The sequence below is a fragment of the Triturus cristatus genome, chromosome 7 (assembly GCF_964204655.1).
Source record: "Triturus cristatus chromosome 7, aTriCri1.1, whole genome shotgun sequence".
Classification (NCBI taxonomy): domain Eukaryota; kingdom Metazoa; phylum Chordata; class Amphibia; order Caudata; family Salamandridae; genus Triturus; species Triturus cristatus.
The window spans coordinates 811,277,833-811,298,905 of record NC_140590.1 but is presented as its reverse complement, the minus strand read 5'-3'; the positions used below and the strand labels follow the sequence as shown (position 1 = coordinate 811,298,905).

The 21,073-nt window shown below is 47.3% G+C and overlaps 1 protein-coding gene across 3 annotated transcripts in view; it reads left to right on the top strand.

The window, feature by feature from the left end:
* The window catches only part of LOC146810620 (proton-coupled amino acid transporter 1-like), a 444,495-nt gene that overhangs the window by 248,413 nt on the left and 175,009 nt on the right, over positions 1-21,073 (top strand). For all 3 annotated transcript variants that reach the window (XM_085617675.1, XM_085617676.1, XM_085617677.1), the window contains one exon: positions 20,750-20,834. In XM_085617675.1, the coding sequence (XP_085473801.1) occupies positions 20,750-20,834 (85 nt within the window). The remainder of the gene's footprint in view (positions 1-20,749; positions 20,835-21,073) is intronic.

Genomic DNA, 21,073 nt, shown 5'->3' with positions numbered 1-21,073 from the left:
TTCTGTTCTGGTCCTCAGCTGCTGGTTTTTCCCTAAGAGGTGTTCCCATGTTTTAGTGGGACATAACCTACCCTATATAGGGTACTTGTAGCTATTGTAGCTCTGTCCTGCGCTGGGGAGGTAGGGTTGCCCTACCTTTCTTGGCATCGCTGTATACCGCTGGTGCAGTCTCTTGCATCTTGTCCGGGCGCAGCTTGCGCTGCTCCGGGATCCGTCTTTCTCAGTGTTTATTACATCGCTTGACAAATTGCCCTGCTGTCTATAGTGTCGTGTTATGGTGTTTCCGCCTTCCAGTCTGGCGTTTCCGCCTGGTCCTCTGTCTGGTGCTCCAGGAAGGCTGGGTTTTTCCTGGCTTTCCTGTTTATGGTGGACTGCTTGGTCCGTCTTCCATGTCTTCCCCTTTTTCTCTTCTGGCTGGTTCCATTTCTCTTCGTGGGTCGGTGTGTGTCTATTGCACAGTCCTCCTTTGGGGCTTGCTTGCATTTTCCTGGCTTCTGCCCTCCGCCTGCGCCTGGCTTGTTCTGGGTGCGCTGCTCCATGGTGCTGTCCGCTGCTGGCTGTGTGCACCCGCTTATGCTGGCCCACCGCCGTGGCCCTTGTTGTGCTGCCTTGGGCCTCTTGTTCTTCTGGGGCTTTGCGCACCTGCGCCTTTCTTCCTATGCCTGCGTTCCTTGGCTGGGGAGCCCTTCCTGCATTGCCTGCTTCCTTGCGGCTGATGCCTGTTCTGCTGTCCTCTGTCACTGTGTGTTTTCCTACGGCGGGTTCTGCCTCCGGTTCTCCCTCTTCCCCCTCTTCTCCCTGGAGTTGGGGTTGTTCTTTCCTTCTGGGTACTCCTCTCCGGCTGTCTGTCCCTACGAGGGTTGTGGCCGTTGTACCTTGTATGGGTTTTGGGTCTCTTGATCTTTCCTTCGCCTTGCTGGCGCCAGGTGTTTCTTCCTACTCTCTCGCAGGCCCTCCTCCCGTTTCGGTATGGCTTGGGTATCTATTCTACGTTAAGGAATCTGCGGCTAGTAGTCTCTATCAGATGTACAAGTTACTTACCTTCGGTAACAATGTATCTGGTAGAGACGATTCTAGCCGCAGATTCCTTCACGGCCCGCCCTTCCTCCCTGTTCTGCGAGGACCTTCAGTTGGTTTTTTGCACTCGCCCTCCTCCGGGAGCCTTGTTTTCTGTGGGTGTCCGCTTCGCTTCCTCTCGGGCAGTGTGCTTCGTTCTGCTTGATTGTTCCACCCCTTCCTTTATGATACATTGTCGGTTGGTTCATGTGTGCTTCTGCATCCCTCCACCGTGGTTTTTCTCCTGTGTAGGGGCCTCCTTTTACTCTTCTCCCTTTTGCTTGCGTAGGGTTTCTGCTTCCCTTGCTGTCCGCTACGTTGGGGGTTGTTTTGCCTGTACCTCGGCCTTTTCGCTCCTTTCAGGAGCTCATGCCCTCCTTGTTGTGTCGTCTAGGGGTGGATTGCTGTTATTATTCTCTTCCGGGCTTGTTGCCCTTCACTGTTGTGTCTTGTGCTTGCAGTGTCGCTCTCTCTCTCTCTTCTGCTATGGTGTTTTTTCACATGCTTTCTGCAGCCTGGGAGGATGTTGCCTTGGCTGGCGAGGGTGTTCCTCAGAGCGGTGCTCAGCTCCTTTGTGCCTTAGTGCTTGGCACTCTTCCAACTGGTGCTGTTTCACTAATTTTTCGCACACTGTTCCCGTACTCTCCACAGTTTTGTTTGTGATGGCTCCGCGTTGTGGCGTGCAAAAGTTCTCCGAAGAAAACTGATGTCAGCTTGCCGGGGTGGGGCTTATGCGACCTCGCTGACGTCACGCCTGCGGATGACGTCAGGGCGGAGTCGCGTGGTACCGCCCTCCCCGGCACGCAGAGATGCTGGGGCAAAGAACGGTTTCCGGGTCCAGTCTCACGCCTGGGGATAATTCTACGTTCAGGAATCTGCAGCTAGAATCGGCTCTACCAGATACATCGTTACCGAAGGTAAGTAACTTGTACAATAGCCGGCAGCCATGTTGGTCATGCGCCCCATAAGCTGATACTTTCTGTTAGTTCTCCAAACACTTCTGCAGTAGCTTTGCAGGAATACATATTTAAGGAAGTATACTTCAAGAAATGATTCTTGCTGTCCATGCTAAAATGTAGTGCTCATGTGGATGACTTAACAGCATACATAAAATTGTTGCCAAAGCACCATTCTACCACGTAGCTATGCCAAAGCTGATAAATATCCATCTGTCACTCTCATTGCTTCTCCCATTATTCACTATGAAGTCCATCTGGGCATAAGTAGACAATTCAGACGTCTTGCAAAGGTCAGTGATACAGATACAGTGATAGTCTTGTGACATTTGGCACAAAACTAACGTGTTCCGAGTCTGCAACGCACAAAAGCAGCTAAACTAAGCAGACATGTGGGGGCGCTAGGTGGCGCTGGACTGACATGGCCGCACTCTAGTGATGCTCCCACCGGCCAGGCGAATCTAAACCCTGCAGAACCATCCTCTTGGCCAGATACGGACGGCCCAGCGATACCGGCATATAGCGCAACACACCGGGACCGCACGGAGAAACTTTGAAGAGATTAGGCGGTCCAGCGGCGGAGATACCGGCTCTTGAAGTTGCCGGGAGACACAAAACGCGCTGTGTGGATCAGCGGAGCGGCCGCCCTTGTCACCCTTCACCGGGGATCCGTGAGGCCTACCGGATCTCTGCTGGGACGCCGGCCTGGGGCCGCGGCCACCGTCGCCCTCGGATGTTCGCTGGGGGTGGGTCCCCCCCCCCCTCCCGGGAGTCTTGCCTGTTGGTGCCGGAGGTGGTGAGCACTCTGGGGGGCAGGTGCTGAGGGCCTGGGCTCGGACCCCCGCGGTCCCGGGAGGCCTGCGCGCCATATTTAAGAGTCGGCGGCGGACCCGGTGACACGACTGCCTCCTTGATTTGCCTACCCTGGGGACGCAGCGCAATCTATATGCCTGGATGACGCCTGAGCGGCGCTGGCGAGGACGCGGGTGATCGGCGTGGCACAGTAGCTGGCAGGACCATTTCCTTCTTTCCCCCCCCCCCCCCCCCCCCCCCCACCCCTGGCGGGTGTTACGGGGGCTGAAACAGCGGGAAGATCTTCGACCCTCTGCCCGGCTGGTGACTCTGATGCTCTCCAACCTGTAAGTGCGCTGCCGGGACGTCGCTGTGGCGAGGAGGGCGTCGCAGGCCCCACTAGCCCCTGGTCGGCTGGCTGGGCGGATTACACTCTGGATCCTCGGCGGGCTGTCTCCTGGATCATCGCTCCGGGGCTGAGAGTGCGGAGAGGCACAGAGGTGAGCTTGGTCCGTGGTTAGACTTAGAGGCTGGAACCCACCACATCATCGGGAGGCCTCAATTCATACGTTGACTGGGCTCTGTAGTCTGGGCCAACGCGTGGGGACAGCATGGGCAAAACGGACGCGAAGCAATCCACACTGCCCTTTACTGCCCCAAGAAGAAAACGCGAATGCACTCCGCGGAGGGAGCGGAATCAGACCTTAGCGACGAGCCTGATAGGGACTGGAAGGCCCTCCTCGTGGGCATGCAGAGGAGCCTAACCTCCATTGACGCAAAGATCGACAGCATGAACACCCGTCTGGATGCGGTGGTGCACCGGCTGGATCAGCACGGGGAGCGCTTGAAGGAGGCGGAGGGACGAATATCTGACCTGGAGGATGGAGCCGGGGTAGGCGCAACTAAACTTTCTCAGATGGACCGGCTGCTCAAGGTTATTGCGGAGAAGAGCGAAGACTTGGAAGCGCGCTCCCGAAGGAACAATGTCCGCCTGATTGGCCTTGCAGAGTCCAGTGGCGGGGGCCGCATGGAGGAGTTCATAGAACGCCTACTGACCAACAAATTCGGGAGGGACTCTTTCTCGCCGCAGCTGGTAGTGGAGCGTGCCCATCGCTCATTGGGGCCCCGACCGGTCCCTGGAGCTCCAACGCGCCCTGTCATCATCAAGTTCCGGGGAGAAACAACCAATTCTGCATGAAAACACCACTATTTCGTTCTACCCGGATTTCACCCAGGTGGTACAGGAAGCCCGCCCGCCGCAAGTTCACAGGAGTGAAGAAGAAACTACTACAGCGAGATATTCCATATTCTATGCTGTATCCTACCAAGCTCAAGATCACGCACCATGGCAAAGCCTTTTTTTTCAGCAACCCACAGCAGGTGGAGGATCTTCCTGAAAGACCAGCAATCTTCGGCCGCGCGCCAGCGCAGCCCTGGGGCGAGGTCCGGATCCCGATCTCCGGCATCCGCTCCGGACTGATGAGTACTAATGTCATGTTGGTTCTTTTTTTCTTTCTCTCTCCTCTTCTTTACTCAGGCCTTATCTCAGAGGCACTCGTAATCCTGCCTATTCACTTTGGTATACTGGCAAGGTTGTAGATGCCATTATTCGCCCTGGCACTCGACCCCCCCCCCACCCCCCCTCACCCATGCCTTTCACCGAGCATGGTGACGGTGCAGTGGGTGAAATATCGGGATAGGGGAGGGTAGGTACGGCCACTGGTGTCCCCCAAAGAGGGAATACCCCACAGCACTGGTTATGTTTTTTATGGTTGATGGGAGGGATATGGATCCCGGCAGGTTTGGGCTGTCGTGGTGGGAGGGGGTAGGGCGGGACATGGACTCCCTGACAGGGGAAATGTTTTCAGGGAGGGTCTCCTCCGACGAGTTGGGGAAGTCGGATGGAATGGGAGTGGGGGGGGAGATGTAAGTGCAGACACACACTTGGACATCTGAACACACACACTTACATACTTGGCTTCGATGCATTGTGGTCCCCGTGCTGGGCCTCGGGGAAGGCGCTGCAGCACACTAATCATGCAGAGGGGAGTGGGTCGTGGGGAGTGGTGGTCGGTCGTGAGACATGCCTGGTACCGCTTTTCGGCACACTTAGGTGTAATGGCACTAGGGGATGAGATTACGCAACGTGCTCCACATAGCAGGGTCAATGTTCTAACGTGGAACATACGAGGGCTGGGAGATCCGCGTAAGCGTAGACAGGTCTTGGGTTACCTTGATCGCCATCAGATACACATTGCATTGCTGCAAGAAACTCATACTGATCCCCGCCGATTGCCGACATTTGCATCTAGGTGGGCGGCTTACTCTCTTTTCTCTTCATACTCAACATACTCCAGGGGAACAGCCATACTAGTAAAAAAACATACCTTGTTCGTGCCTTTGGGAGAAAAGACGGATGCGGGGGGGAGATTCTCGTGTCGTGTGGGGGAGGATGGGAACTGCTACCATTACCATTGCATCATCCTATGGACCCAACGTTGACGAACCCACACACTTTATCTCCTTGTGGGAGGCCATACTAGACATAGGATCCACACATTTAATCTGGGGAGGGGATTTTAATGCCACTTTGAATCCTGCCCAGGACCGGTCTAATGCGGGCACTTCACACTGCACGCTCACTCAGCCGTACCTGTCTGATTTAATGGCTCATCATTCGCTGCTCGACGCCTGGCGCCATGTTCACCCGGGGGCGCGGGAAGGCACACACTGGTCGGCGCCGCACTCAACTTGGGCTAGATTAGATTATATCTTGATCTCCAGAAGTTTGGGGTCCTCTCTGCTATGTGCGCAGCACTTGTCCCGAACCCATTCGGACCATGCACCCGTGTTGGTCACCCTGGCCAGGACTGGGCTGGTCGGAGCCCCGCTCCCCTGGCGCATGCAGCCTAATATCCTTCTAGATGACCTTTTCAAGGCTGAGATGTCTCAGGAGATCATAGACTTTCTAGATCAGAATAGGGGCTCGGTGGACTGTGTGGCGACGGTGTGGGAGGCCTTTAAGGCAACTATGCGAGGAGTATGCATCTCCAAGGGATCGGGGGTCTTGCGCTCGCTTCGTACCACACTGAGTTCTTTGGAGCGTGAGTTACATGTACTAGAGACTGCCCCTGATTTTCTGGAGGACCCCGAGGCACAAATTGACTATCGCACCAAGCTTACTGAGTTCAAATCTACTGCGGAGAGGGAAGTTCACTTTCGCGGTAAGTACTTCACTGCACGAGCATACGGGGAGGGGGAGAGACCTGGTGGATTCCTGGCGGGAGTGGTTTGTCCCCCGCGCTGCGCCACCCACATCATGGAAGTCAAAGCCCCTGGTGGCACGCTGCTCCGTGACACACACTCGATACTCTCTACCTTTGTATCTCATTATTCCTCCCTATATACGTCAAAGCGAGAGTCGCCGCTAGAGATGTCTCAATACTTGTCGGAACTCACTCTCGGATGGATCTCCGACGCCCAACGAGAATTCCTCGCGGCTCCCATAGGAGTAGCCGAAATCAAAGACGCCATCATGCAAATGGCGTCGGGTAAGGCGCCGGGCCTGGACGGCTTTCCGGTTGAGTACTACAAAACCTTTATTGACCCATTAGCGGCGGTTTTAAAAGAAGTGTTCGAGGCCAATGAGATCGGTTCCTTGCCACCCAGCATGTCTGAGACCCTAATTGTCTCTCTCCTCAAGCCTGGAAAGCCCCCGGATTACTGCGACTCCTACAGGCCCCTTTCCCTCATCAATTGCGATGTAAAGATCCTCGCCAAAGTCTTAGCAAACCGCGTTAATCTTTTGATCAGAGACTTGATTCTGCCAGACCAGGCGGGGTTTATTCCAGGCAGATCTACTTCCCATAATTTGCGGACGCTCTTCTCAATCCTGCAAAACGCTGATCCCTCCCTCGCCCTGGTGGCAGTATTTCTAGACGCCACCAAGGCTTTCGACTCGGTCGAATGGGACTACCTCCACTTGATTCTGAAGAACATGGGTATGCCGTTGGCATTCTCTAGATGGATTCACATACTGTATCGTCACCCTATGGCAAGAATCCTCATTAATGGCCATGTGTCTGATCCATTCCTGGTCACCAGGGGCACCAGACAGGGGTGCCCGCTGTTGCCACTCCTCTTCGCCTTGGCGATAGAACCGTTGGCTTCTCGCCTTAGGCAGAATTATCTTGCGGCATCCTTGAGATGTCAAAGGCGGCAAATCTTGCTGTCACTGTACGCGGACGATCTTACATTATACATCAAACATCTCGGGGACAATTTAAATGCCATACTCAGGGAGTTCGTGAGATTTGCGCTGTACTCTGGAATACATATAAACTGGGGCAAATCCGCTGTCTTCCCTCTTACGGATGGTATTGACAGAGTCCCTTTTGACTTTCCACTGGAGTGGTGCGAGACCGACGTGAAGTACTTGGGTGTGTGGGTGTCCAGGGATCGGCAGGCGGTGATGCGCATGAATTATGGCAGGGCTCTCGAAACGATACGTTCGAATGTGACCAGATGGCTGACCCTACCGTTGACCATGGCCGGCCGGATCTCACTTATAAAGATGACTATACTCCCCAAACTGCTCTATTTCTTCTTAAATATACCATTTCACCCGGGTGGTTATTTCTTTAGGACATTACGATCTGAACTCATCCGTTTGGTGTGGGGAGGAAAAATGCCGAGGCTAAAATGGAGTGTGCTTACGCGCCTGTACAAACAAGGCGGGCTCGATATCCCTGACTTCGAACTTTACTATAACTGCGCACAGGCGCATTATGCGTACTATTGGTACAGGCCTTCCCCTTTCATGTCGCAGACTGCGGTTGAACACTGGTTGGCAGACCCGATCCCGCTGGAGGGAGCGGTCCTGGCTGAGGTGCCTTCGTCCCGCGCAGACCACAATCCCGTCCATACTACAACACAGGCTTGGAATTTCCTTGCTAGTCACATGGGCACAACGCCACTCTACTCCCCACTGATGCCTCTGGTGTATCACCCGAGCCTCCCACCCTTAGAAGAAAGGTTGTTTCAGCAAATAAAACAAAAAATGGGGATTACTAATTGGGGTGACCTATTCCATGAGGGTAGATTTTGCGACCTCCCGCTCCTCTACGGGGACACTGTCCCCACCCCCCTGGAGGTTTTCGCTTTTATCAGGCTTTGCAGTGGGCTACAAAAAATACTGCCGGCGTATCCACATGAACCTACCATTCTGGAACCTTTTCACTACATGATTGACTCCTCCTCCCCATCGCATATGGTTTCCTCTCTTTACCGGCGTCTATATAACCATATCGGGGGGGAGGCATTGAGGTCCCGGGCCGGTTGGGAGGCTGAGATTGGCGTTGCCCTCACAGACGACCAGTGGGAGTATTGTTGTTTACAAACTGAAATGATCTCCTCTAGCAGTAGGTTTCGTGTTATTCATTATAAGTTTCTGCATCGCTTCTACTGTACTCCGGTACAGATGTGCAGGTTCAATCTTCGTGATAATGATCGCTGCGACAGGTGCAGCTCTCCCCGGTCGGACTTCCTGCATCTGGCCTGGACGTGCCCAAGCATAGATGAGTACTGGAGCCAGGTCTACGCGGCCCTGGGGCAAATGCTAGGGTCCCCACTACAGCCTTCCCCTTTACAGGCACTACTGGGATACACCCGCGACATACCTAGGTCAGATCGCCGCTTTGTCACCAGCGCATTATTGCTCGCCAAGCGTCGTATAGCGTGTAGGTGGGGAAGGGGGAGAAGTCCCAAATTCAAGGAATGGCTGCGGGATATGCTCACTTGCCAGGAAAATGTCCTTCTATACTCGGAGCAGCTCCCGCCCACCTCCCGGTCCCCTGACGTTTGGGGCCCCTGACGCGGTATCTCGCTACGAGCGATGCTCTGATGGCCTCCCCTGCCGTCGCTGAGGGATAGTCCCCTGCTGTCCGGAATCTGTGGGGGGGTGTCTCATGGGCGCCCTTCACGGATAGCATGGCGTACTGGCTGTTCCCCCTTGCAGCGTTTTTTCTCCTGGGATTGACCAAGATGCGTGGGACGTCCCGCTGTGGCCTACGGCGTCCCCCTTTCTGCCCTATTTCCCTTGCACTAACATAACACTGCAGTTCCGACACTCTTGGGGAGGGGAGGGCCGTGGCTTCCCTCGTGGGGGTTGTGCTGGAGGGGGGGGGTTCGGAGGGGGGATGGATCCGATCAACAATGGACTTTGGGGAACTGTGCAACTGAACATGGCCAGAGACTCTCCACCTACTGAATGGATCATCGTGGGGGCTCGGCTGGCCGGATGGAACTTTCAAATACATAATACATTAACTGTTGCTCTGGGGGCCCAGTGCGGGGACGGGCTACTACGACTATGTGGGGGTAGCCAATGTAAGATGTCAAGGATAATGGCGATACTAAGACTATTCTGCATATGGCCAAGTGTGTGATTTTAATGTTCCTTGTTGAATATAAGACTAAATAAAGTGTTAAAAAAAAACAAAAAAAAACCTAATCAGACATGTAACAGAAGAGCTCCAACGGGTTCTGAACAACCTGCTTCTTCAGAGTTATTTAGGAAGTCGCACAACTGGACATACTCCTCTACAGAGGAAATGCAAAATACGGAGTCTTCACATTCATGTTCTGAGAGCCGAGTTCCAGGAAACTATGCCCTTTTGGTAGATTACTCAGACTGTTTTCTTTTTGTCTTGCTATGAATACAACTTATGCTGCAGGTCCTATTCAACTAGCACAAAACAAAGATAGTTCATTTGTCATTCACTGCTTGGCTCAGCCCAATCTCATATTAATCTCTCGCCTAATGCTTTTGGCTGCTTGTGTGTCTCCAGCCACCAACACTCCAGTGCTTGCATTGAACTGCACGAGGGACTACTTTACAACCATTGCCCTCTGTCTGCTCCTGAAGACTCTGTCTTGGGTTTTTGACCTAATGTGCTAGCGCTGCATGCATTCGCACATTAAACCCAGACCTCTTGGCTTTGCCAGTGCTTATTTAGAATACTTATGTAAAAAAGTGTGTAAATATCCACTTTCCACACAGATTCAGGAAGACCTGTATCTTTATTGAAGAGTAGGTTCAAACACCTCCAGGTCCGCTTCACAGCTTTCAGCAAAACAATCCATTCAAAAGTTAACATTCTAACCTAGCAACACAATCAACATTCTGATGTATGCAGGTAATTCCACATATCTCCCTCCTTATTCATACTTATAACATTAATGAAACTTATTAAAATAACAATAAGCTCTTAAGAGCAAGTAAAAGAATACAATAGTTATATAATGTTGACTTCAATTTACATGAATAATCAATTTTCAAGAGCAGGAGAAGGAGCACGACATTTGCAAATGTTACCAGTACTCCAAGCGGAACCATCGGATAGAACAACAATATTTTTTTACAGGTTTTACTTGAATTGGTACAGAGAACTTGCTATCGCCCTTTATGACAATTCCACCACGCTTTATAACAGCCCAATCTCCAGCTTTAATATCGAGACTTTTAACACTTTTCTTAGTATTATAATATTTAGATGCAGCATTTTGTTGCTGAATCACTTTGTTTTCAATGGCAGTCTGATCAACCCACACACATTTCCTATCTTTTATCCAGCCCGGAACTTCCTTCACCCCTGGTTCACGTCCTTTAAGAGATATAAATGGTGAGACACCTGTTATTGAATGTGGCGTTACTCTATATGACCACAAAAGCTTTTTGAGCTCTTGACGCCATGATAACCCATTAGCAAGTGATAATTGAATGTTCTCCATTATCAATCGGTTGATACTTTCAACTAAACCATCTGCTTGTGGTCTAAACATGGCAACTCTCTCATGACTAATTCCAAACTTGCATAGAAATTCTTGCATTTCCCTCGACACTAACTGGACACCATTATCCGACACCAGGACTTTAGGAATTCCCTCACTTAAGAATATTCTCTCAATTAAATCAATAACCTTTTGAGAGTTTACAAATTCTGTAGTTTCCACCACAAACCATTTAGAATGGTAATCAACTAAGACCATCAGGAAATTGTTGCGAGAACCAAGCTTGGATATTGGTCCCAAAAAATCAATTGCTACTCTTTCCCATGGACGTTTGGGAAATGTTGTGCATGCCAACGGAGGTTGTCAAACCACCTTAGTTTTATCAGCTTGAGAGAATCTGCCAATCCCTCAAAACGACACGTCAGTGAAAGGCCTCTCAAAGCAGCAACATATGTCCCAATATCCTCATCTACTTTTTGTTTACGACAAAAGAACTTGTGTCTTTCTAGTACAACATTCACCGCAGTAGTGAATTGTAATTCTAACATTTGCATTGTCATTTCATAGACATTGTTAGGTTGACCGTCTCCCATCCCAAGAGAAATCTCAGGTAAATCCTCATATAAACGACGCCCTTCAACACCCAAATGATGAAGTAAGATTGCTTGTCTTCGTACAGGACCATACTTATCTGCACCAGTAGCAAGGATATAAGTTAAAAACTATTTTTTCCAATCCTTCCAAAGGATTGCTGGATCACCCTGAGTAGGAAGAAAACTTGGTGGTGCAGATAATGCTTGCTCAGCCATAACAAAAAAAATAATATATTAATACAGTTATATAATGTAAGCAATGTAACTACAGTTAATTCACCTGCAAGAAAATAAGGTTAATGAAATAATAAATTAATATAATAAATCAACATAACAAACTAAAATAATAATGAAAACAATAAACCAGAAGATTTCCCAGGAGAAATGTTCTTATTCCTTTATATTTCTTCTTTAGGCAGACTTCTTGTTTAATCCTTGAGGCACGGCATATCTTTATTCAGTCTTTGAGGTAACTCCATATTTAATTCTTGTGCAGTACTTTTCGTCGATGAAGAAATAAAGAAACGCCTTAGTTTCCTTGTAAAGCTATTGAATTCTTCCCAAACGTCCAAAATGGCCGCTCCAACTTCGATGTAGATTTCAGAAGGAAATTGGGGTTGTTGTTTCGGATTGACACAGAGCAGACGACAGCGGAGAGAACTAGCGCGAGTCCCAGCGCGGGTCACAGACAATGAAGTAAGCATCTCAAGTGTCAGCGCGAGTCGCAGACAATGAAGTAAGTGCCGTTAGAGATAACGTTGATGTGTTTACATTTAAGCTTTTATCAACAGTAAATTGCAATCAGCGATCCTGATGTATATAACATACAGATAAAACTTCTCAAGTCTGTGCAAAACAATTCCCACGCTCCACAGTAGACAGCTCCCATGCTTTAACGTCAGTTTGCTAGGTATACGCTTTCTTAGATTTCTGGTAAACAGGCTCTCACAGTTTCTCGAGCCTTTTGGTAAACAGCTCTCACGCTTCAATGATAGCTTCCCAGATATATATATTTCTTAGATTCTTTATCTGGCGATCAGCTTAAGATGCAAAATCCAGTTTAATGCCAATTCCACAATACAGAGATTTTACTGTTAGTAATCCAACGTGCGGTTTTAAAAGGCACAGCAAGTTCATATAAGTAGAATCAACTCGTCTAATTTCAGATTGAGTTGTACAATAATAGCACACAGCGGGTAAGCTATCATATAGAAAGTTTACTCACAAAATACAGGAATTCCTTCTCTGAAAATGTTCAGTTGTATGTAAAGGGTCCTCTAGTAGAAAAATCATCCAGGGGTGGAGGTATTGATTATCTGCCCCATGCGCAGATTAAGACCAACTTGTCGCCATTGTAAAGATCCACTTTCCACAAAGATTCAGGAAGACAGGTATCTTTATTGAAGAGTAGGTTCAAACACCTTCAGCTCAGCTTTACAGCTTTTAGCAAAACAATCCACTCAAAGGATAACATTCTAACCTAGCAACACAATCAACTTTCTGATGTATGCAGATAACTCCACATAGTGTTTCCTCTCTTTAGGAGCCCTATTCTTTAAGACCTGTAGGCCCATTCATTGACAACTGGTACTACATGATTCCTTGCAAATGTGCACTGTATTTTGCATTTTTACTCCGAACTGCGCCTTCCCTAACCCATACTGAAGGAGTGTGGCGAGTTGATGAAGAAACATTGAGAGGAGGGAGGAGCAGTTGGTGCTGCATGACTCTCATTGCATAGAGGGTGGTGAATGAAATCTGTAGTCCACTGAAGCAAGTCAAGGGTTGTGAACACTAATAAAGAACGAGGTATGGCAGGTAATAAAGATATTCTGTAGTATGTAAAGATTTTGTCATCCGATGAAAATCCCCTTCAAGCACTAGTAAAGTTTTTAATATTAGTTCTCAAGGACCTTTTGATAAAGCGAAATAGCCTTTACCAAAATGGTCTTATTGGTACCACTGCTGGCTCCTGTTAGGAAAAACAAGTAACAGTATTGGTTTAAGAGCTGTGGGTGGGAGTACTTCTGACTGTCTCAAATGACAGAATTTAGATGTCCGAGGAACAGAAAGTTAATGCTGTTACATTTTCACCAACAGACATAAATGGAAGTCTCATTCTGAATTTGATCATTTTCCCCCAGTTTCCTCTTTTTCAGATCAGAGTTGTGGTGCTTCTGTCTCACTGATTGAACTATCCCCAAAGAAATAAATCTGTAGAGAAGCCTCTGTAGTATATGAGGAGGGATCATCAAATTTGTTTGAATTATTTTTATTGGTATTTTCCAACATCGTCCTCATCATTATGAAACCATGCAAATCCATCCCTCAAGCCCCTTCCCTGCAGTTCCTCACCCTTCTTCCAGCTATCTCATCCAGAGACATGAAGTCCAAAATATACTCCCTATTCATTCCTCTTTCTTCGGCATCTAGACTATTTAGAGCACAATGTGGAACTATTTACAGTCTGTGGTAAGTAGTCAATTACTCCATGCCACCGTTTCCAATTATCAACCAAACCATTTATAGTAACAGGTCACCTTTTGGTACCAACACTGTACAACAGTGTCGCAAGAGTATCTGCTTCACTGTTAACAGCAGATGCAAGGCTGTTTTACTTATCCTGTTTTTGAGTGGGTAAAAGTGAGCACATGGCTGGCCGAGTGAAATTACCTTAGGTCATCGCTTGAGCATCAAACCTATGATCACCTCATACTCTGCCTGCACTTCTCCCCCATAATTCTGAATTTTGGAGCATGCCCATGGTATATGGGTAATGGATCTAACTGCCCCACAAGCTCTTTAACTTCATCTTTATAAGATCTTATAAAGAGTCTAAGAGTGTGTGGTAAATTTGTTTACTTCCTCTGTCCTAGTTACCTCCCACGGGTCATCATGCAAATGCATTAATAGGTTTTTTACCCTGACTGTTTGGAAGGTCATTCCTCCTGCAGCTGGATCTGTCCATATCCTACACCCTGTCAGTATCCGACAGATATGCAGCACTGTGTACTTTGTGCTGTCTCACACAAAGAGGAGTTTCTCAAATAATGCCAGTGCTCATGTGGCACCAGTTTAGACTTGGGGATTCACAACTGGGTTGAAGAGAATGATCTACTTAAAGAAAAAGATTTGACGACATTTTGGCATATACATTTTCTTGGTGGATTGGCCCATTGGACAGATATAAATACTGTGTCAACGTAGCACTTAATGAACACCATATCTGAAACGGAAATGGTCAATGATCGCTCTTTAAAAGTGGAAGTGTACAATGGTGGACTAGAAAAAATGATAAATGGAGCACCTGAGGTGCATGCCCATTTGGTCGTCGAATGGATAATTGAAAATAGGACCCAAGTTTGGCGTTTGAATATGTGAACCAAGGTCATTCTTGGGTCATTTGGCATGAGGTGGAACAACTCATCCCACTTTTTATCGCTGTAATGGATTTGTGCTGTATATCCAATTCTCTGTATTACACACCTTGCCTAAGAAGGGTGACAGAGGTGATCCAGGCACTGCTACTCGCTGAAAATGTGCTTTGACCACCCCTCGTCAGGGGTAGTAAGCGCTGTCTAAATGCAATTGCAATACAATACATAATGATTGTTCAACAAGATATGGAGGTGAAGATTTATGCTAAACTACTGCTGGATGGGCTCACGAAGTGGAGGTTGATAAGCAGTCAATTGAACAAACTAGATTTAGAGTGGGCTGTGAGAGTAGGCACTATATATCTACTATCTAGCGACATGTGAGAAAGTGCCTCTTTTGACATGGCTAGCCCCCCTTCCCCCACTTTTTGCCTGGACTTTGATGTGGTTTTGATTGTAGTGCACAGGGTCCCTGTCAACCAGTTCCCCTGTGCCAGTGCTTCTTCCCTAAAACTGTTCCACAATTGGCCCTTTGGGCCCCCTGTAAGTGCCTAGTAAATGGTACATGAGCATTGGGACTGAAGAGGGTCCTCTACCCCACCTAGGCCATGCTGACTGCCACTGCAGCATGCATGCGTCAGTGCAGACAGAACGACAAAGTCAACATGGCACACTGCTTGTATGCCATGCCCACAAGCACTGTCTAAGGTATAGGTAGGTCGACCCTCTGGCAGGTATTACAGCCCTAAGCAGGGTGCACTATGTCACATGTGTGGCCATATCTGCATTAGCACATATATGCTCCTTCAAAATTTAAGTATATTCTTCGGTATTGTGAGTGCCAGGGAAGCCGTAGAGGGTGCATGGACTGGAAACTTGACGACTGAAGTTCCACAGCACCATGACGGCTTCTCTGAACACAGGAGTGTTTGGTACCAAACTACTCCTCTCAATAAACCCACACTGATCCAAAGGTGCCCCCTGAAAACCTGCCGACCCTTGTGTGGTTACAGACTGGCTTTAGGCAGCATGCCACCACCAGACATGTTTCTGGACCCCTGGGTCAAGAGCCCCCTCTTTCTGGGACCAGAAACAAAGCATATCCTGGGCGGAGGTGTCGCACCTCCTCCCCAGGATGGCACAGTGCTCGAGAGGGAGGCTTCAAAGGCCTGTCGCCTTTGTAATACGACACCCAGCCTCCACTGCTAGCAGCAGTTGGCTGCCCTCGGTCTAGATCCCTACTTTGGGTAGGAAAACCAGCGGGAAAAACTAGGTAGAATAGGAGGTGTGCCAACCTCTTGCAGCTCCACCCCTAAGGTGTAGGAGGCAAGGTGAAGCACATCTTTTAGTCCCCACCATCTTGAAGATGGGGTACTATGCCCCTTCCTGCAGGAAGGTGGCATAATTGAGGGTGTAGACACCCCAGTTAAGGTGCTCATTGGCCCTACCGGTCACACCCTCAAAACTCCCCCTAAATCTAATATTTGGGGGCTCCCCAGACCCTGTAACTAGTTCCGGCCGACCCAAGACGAGGATGATGACCCCGTGCAGAGAAGACTGTTGACGTCCCCTTACTAGGCCCCAGCCCTCCTGTCGTGTCTACAGCCCTCGAAGAGACTGTGAAGAAATGACTCCTGTCCTGCAGTCAGCGATCTCCACAAACCCTAGGGGACTGCCTGCCTTTGAAGAAAACCAGAACTCCCGAGAACAGTGGCTCTGTCCACAAGAAAGCAACTAAAAGGACTCTGGTGTCCTCCGGATCTACACTCTCTGACTACTCTGCCCCTGATGCCTCCGGCCTGTATCCTGGTTGCTCACTGATCCAGAGAAGGTTCTGCAGTGATCCTGAGTCCAAGTCCAGCATTGGCTGACCCCTCCTGGACTCCACAACGACACCTGCAGTGTGAATCTGAAGGCTCCCACCGATCGTGACCGGCTCCGCTAAGAGAAACCTAACGTCAAAGGACACCACTGCACCCAAAGTCCCTGAACTTTGAGGTGCTCAACTGACGGTATCTCTAGGCCCTACAGCATCCCCACTTACCTCTGATGTTGCCGGTTTCCTTCGTGCAGCCTCCAATTCATCGCCTGCAGCCTGTTTTTGAAACTGAGTTTCTCAATTAAATTGCATTGGGTGCCTGACACCGTGTTTGCACCCCACACCCGGCCGCCCCTGTGCCGCTGGTGGTGTATGTTGGTGCTGTCTTGTGCCCCCGTACTTGTTTTAACCTCTGAAGCTTGAGCCCTACAAACAATCTACTTATTTGTTTGAAAAAATATATATTTTTATTAAACCAGTGTCAGTTACAGTATACAGTACAGTTCCGACCATCATTTGGAAGTACATAAACAGAACATATCCCTTACTATGATATCATGTTCTAGCAATTGTTCCGGATCTTACCATCTCAACACTAAAGATCGCTAACTGCCCCCATCCCCCCTATCTTCTAAAGCATTACACTAATCCCCCCTCCCCTGCACAGACCCCAATATGTCTCCCATTGTTGCCATATTTTCTCCCACTTACGTGGACAGCCCTTGCTTTCGTATACAATTTTTTCTGCGGCACTGCCCCAGTCCAGATCAGCTTTCCACTGACCCACCTTCGGAGTGAGGGCGGCCCCCCCATGCCCTGGCAACGTTCCTCTTGGCCACCATGGCTGCCACCAGTAGCCATATTTTTTGATATCTAGGCCAAGTCTGCTTCCCTGTGACACATAAAATATGCCATCAAGCATCTAGGGGGATTTCCTGCACCAGAACATCAGACTTTACTCGTATTACCTTCCCCCAATATTGTTGGATTTACTGGGCACTCTCAAATAATATGGAAGATGGTACTTTTTTGGTTGCAGTTACGTAGGCAACTGTCTGTATGGGTGCGCCCTAGTTTATGCAAGACTGTGGTCGTGGAATATGATCTGTGTAGAATCCGTAGTTGTATTAGCCTAAATTTCGCTCTTACTGCTACCTCTCTTGGGCTTTGTATGCCCTCCACCCAATTATTGTCTTTCAATAAGCCGACGTCAGCCTCCCAGGCCTCTAGCAACTTTATCAAGGGATTGGGACAGTCTACTTATTTGTAAGCAGTGCATCTTCAAGCACCCCCAATCTCCGTTGGGTAACATTGGGCCAGATCTTTAAATATGACCTCTGCACCCGGCCGCCCCTGTGCCGCTGGTGGTGCAGTGTTTGTGCTTACCTGAACCTTACCCTCTGCTGACCCTGCAAACACAGACTGGATTTGTAAGTTGGTTGCTTAACTGTAAAATCGCATTGTTGTTTTCCTCCCTGGGTTAATATTGCAAAGACTGAAAAGTGCACTAAGTCTCCACTTTTGAAAGTGAAAAGACTTTGTCTAAAACGTACTTACCTTTTTGCGAAGATCTAGGTTTAAAAACAAATCTTGAGGAAAACTTTATTTTTAAAAATTTGGGGTAGGTCTACTTTTTGAGTCATGTGTCAAACATTGGTCATTGTGTGCACAACCAATGTCTTACACACCGCTGTGTAAGGCCTAAAGCTGCTTGCCCACACTACCGCAAATGGAGGGGAATCTCTGGACTCTGTGCATGGTATAACCACTTAGTGGTATACCACATACAGAGCCAGCTTCCTACACTATAGTTGAGAGCTTCTGCAAGCAAAACGATCAGACAGTGTGCATCAGTTCTTCAACTATTTGAAGGCCTATGCCCATGTTAATAGTGGACATTGCTCAGCGACTATTAACAACAATACAGTCACCCCATTATGACACTTGGGTTTTAGTCAATATTGGCAGTGGGGAACATGCAACAAAGAGTGTAAATGGAAATAGAGGGTTTCAGCAGTGGTGTGTGCTAGCCCTCTGCTCGTTAGCGTATATACAGACATTGGAAAAGCCAAGCCATATCAAACTAAAGGTTGGTGCCCCTCAAATTCAAAATGTTGCCCTCATCAATTCTGTATTATGCAAGCAATACTATTATTATGGATTAAATCTCAGTTTGCTCCCCACACAAATTTAAAGCTTTTGAAACATAATTCCAGTCAATCAAATACTAATGAATATGACTAAGAGAAACATTTTCATTAGTTGAAAAAACAAGTTTAAGTATGTTTGGCCAATAGGGGAAAACAGGTTGGAGATATAGTTAGCTGCTATGGAAACATATTATTGGTATAGGGGGGAGCCAGCGAGACCATCAAAATAAGCAGAAAGATAAATCCTTATAATTAGTGTGCACTGATAATATCAACAGCGCTCAGTAGCAACCCCAGAACTGTTATTTAATGTGTATGTAAGTATTTTGCAAAAATGTTGGTTGGACAAAGCCAAAGTAATTTGTATTCAGACTGTTTTTAGCTTAACAAACAGTATGCCACATGCTCAAGTGTGGCTGTTGGTAGAGATGTAAAGGATGCCTTCGCGAATATGTGCAGCTTTTAAAACATATGTTTTAGACTTTGAAATAGAGTCTACAATCCAAAAGGATATACTATGGAAAGAGAGAATGAATAATCAAGAAAGGAATTGATATTATGTAAATTTGATTGTATATTTATTTATGTTTTGTCTAGCATCACACTGATTTTAGGGTATGACCTATTTTATTAATGTCTCTCCAAGCAGACCATCTGCTCTTAGGAAAGCTAAAAAAATAAAAAGTCAATATTCATGGGAAACAGGAGGAAATGCAAGCAAGTTGATTTTCTTGCTTTAGAGTTGACTTTATATCTCTATTATGTGCAGCTGTCCCACTTTTTGCACTGAAAGGAGATTCTGGCTAAGTCCCAACTTGAAAAGTTTCGGAGTACTTACTATAGCCTATGCAGTGAATTTCATGGGAACAATATGTTTGGAAGGACAGTTAAATGTGTTGACTTAATTTTAAACAGTATAAAAAACATTGAGCTGTTTGTGTTAGTGTATTGACTGGATCTAACCTTTTTTTAGATTCCATATTTAACCCTACTGTAAGATTTGTTATTGTGAAGGTGTTCACCCAAATAAAGATTTGAGATGACTGTTTTTCTTGGGAATTCGTTGTAGTCCTTTCAAAATGAATTATCCTGTAATTTGGATTGGTATATTAGTCTGACTACCAGCATTTCTCAACTAAAGGGGTTTTCTTGATGACCGTGGGTGACTGAGATTCAAGTCTTATGGATACTCAAATATGACACAGTATTCCAAACCTTCTTCCTTTGGAAAATCATTTTAGATTTACATGAATTAGCCATTTTTGTTACCCTTTTCCCTACTGTACCTATCCACCCAGAAGAGCGCTCACTACTTAAACTAGATGTTAGGTTTGTCTTGATATTACCAAAGGCCTTTGTGAATTAAAAACGGTATGGATTAACTTTGGGTGAAAGTGTACTGGTTTAGTCCCTTGAAACCATCACTAACTGAATGGACAGTGTCATGCATCACAGCTGATGGGCAAATGAAGGTGTTCATTTTTCACAAGTCTTCCCGTTTTGTAGCAAAACAGAGCTGCAACATGAAAATCCGTCCCCATGTTTGCCAGGTATTATAACCTTGATTATAGCAGGCATATTGTATTCTTCCACTATGCCTGCTTTAATCCAGGCAATAATACCTTGAAGAATACACTGAACAACTATATAGTTTCTAGTTATCCTCTCATCTCTGCTCCTGGTTTATGCTTCACCTGAAGCATATCTTGTAATTAGTCACTTAGATACTTATTCTGAGCTCATTGTGAAAATGAACTTTCCAAACCGACCATGTTTGACTTTCTGGGAAAATGGAGCTCCTTGAACCTCTCTGGTGGCCTTGTAAAATTATCCTGTGTTAGTAGTGCATAAAAATACTATTTCCTGCTTTGTCTGTATTTTAAAATATTTGAAGTCGGATTTCTGCAGTCAGACTCCATTTCCTACTTTTTTTTATTGTCGTAAAAGGATTTAAAGTAGGGTTGTCACACTGAATGTCCCTTTAGTGTTCACTTTAAATTTGAGTGTAATTGGATTTTGTTGAAAAGTGACTGAAATAACTATACTATGTTTTACTATTCTACTATACTGTTGCAATATGTTCATCTTAAGTATGTTTATGACCCTGCACATAAGGAGAATTCTTCTAGTGTTAATGAATTTAAAGACAATAACTATGATGGAGAACTTTAATTATTAGTAAGTAACTTTTCCTTCTCTCTTCATTATGTCCTAGACGTGCAGTGTCATTTTTCCTGATCCTCACCCAGCTGGGATTCTGCTGTGTGTACTTTGTGTTCCTGGCAGATAACATAAAGCAGGTAGGATGAGATGGATGGAACTTGTTGCATGTTGTCCAGGAACAAAGGTGGGTGGGGTGAGCCGGGGAGAACACATTTTATGTTTCAGAGAATAAATGCAAGTCCAGTTTCACCAAATCCTAATGACATCTTTGTTCCTTAAAAAGAGTTTCTGTCCAGTTTAAGGTGAGGTATGCCCATCGATTCCTGTGACTGTTCGATCTCACTGTTGCCTGAGCAGCATTCATGACCTCTATTTT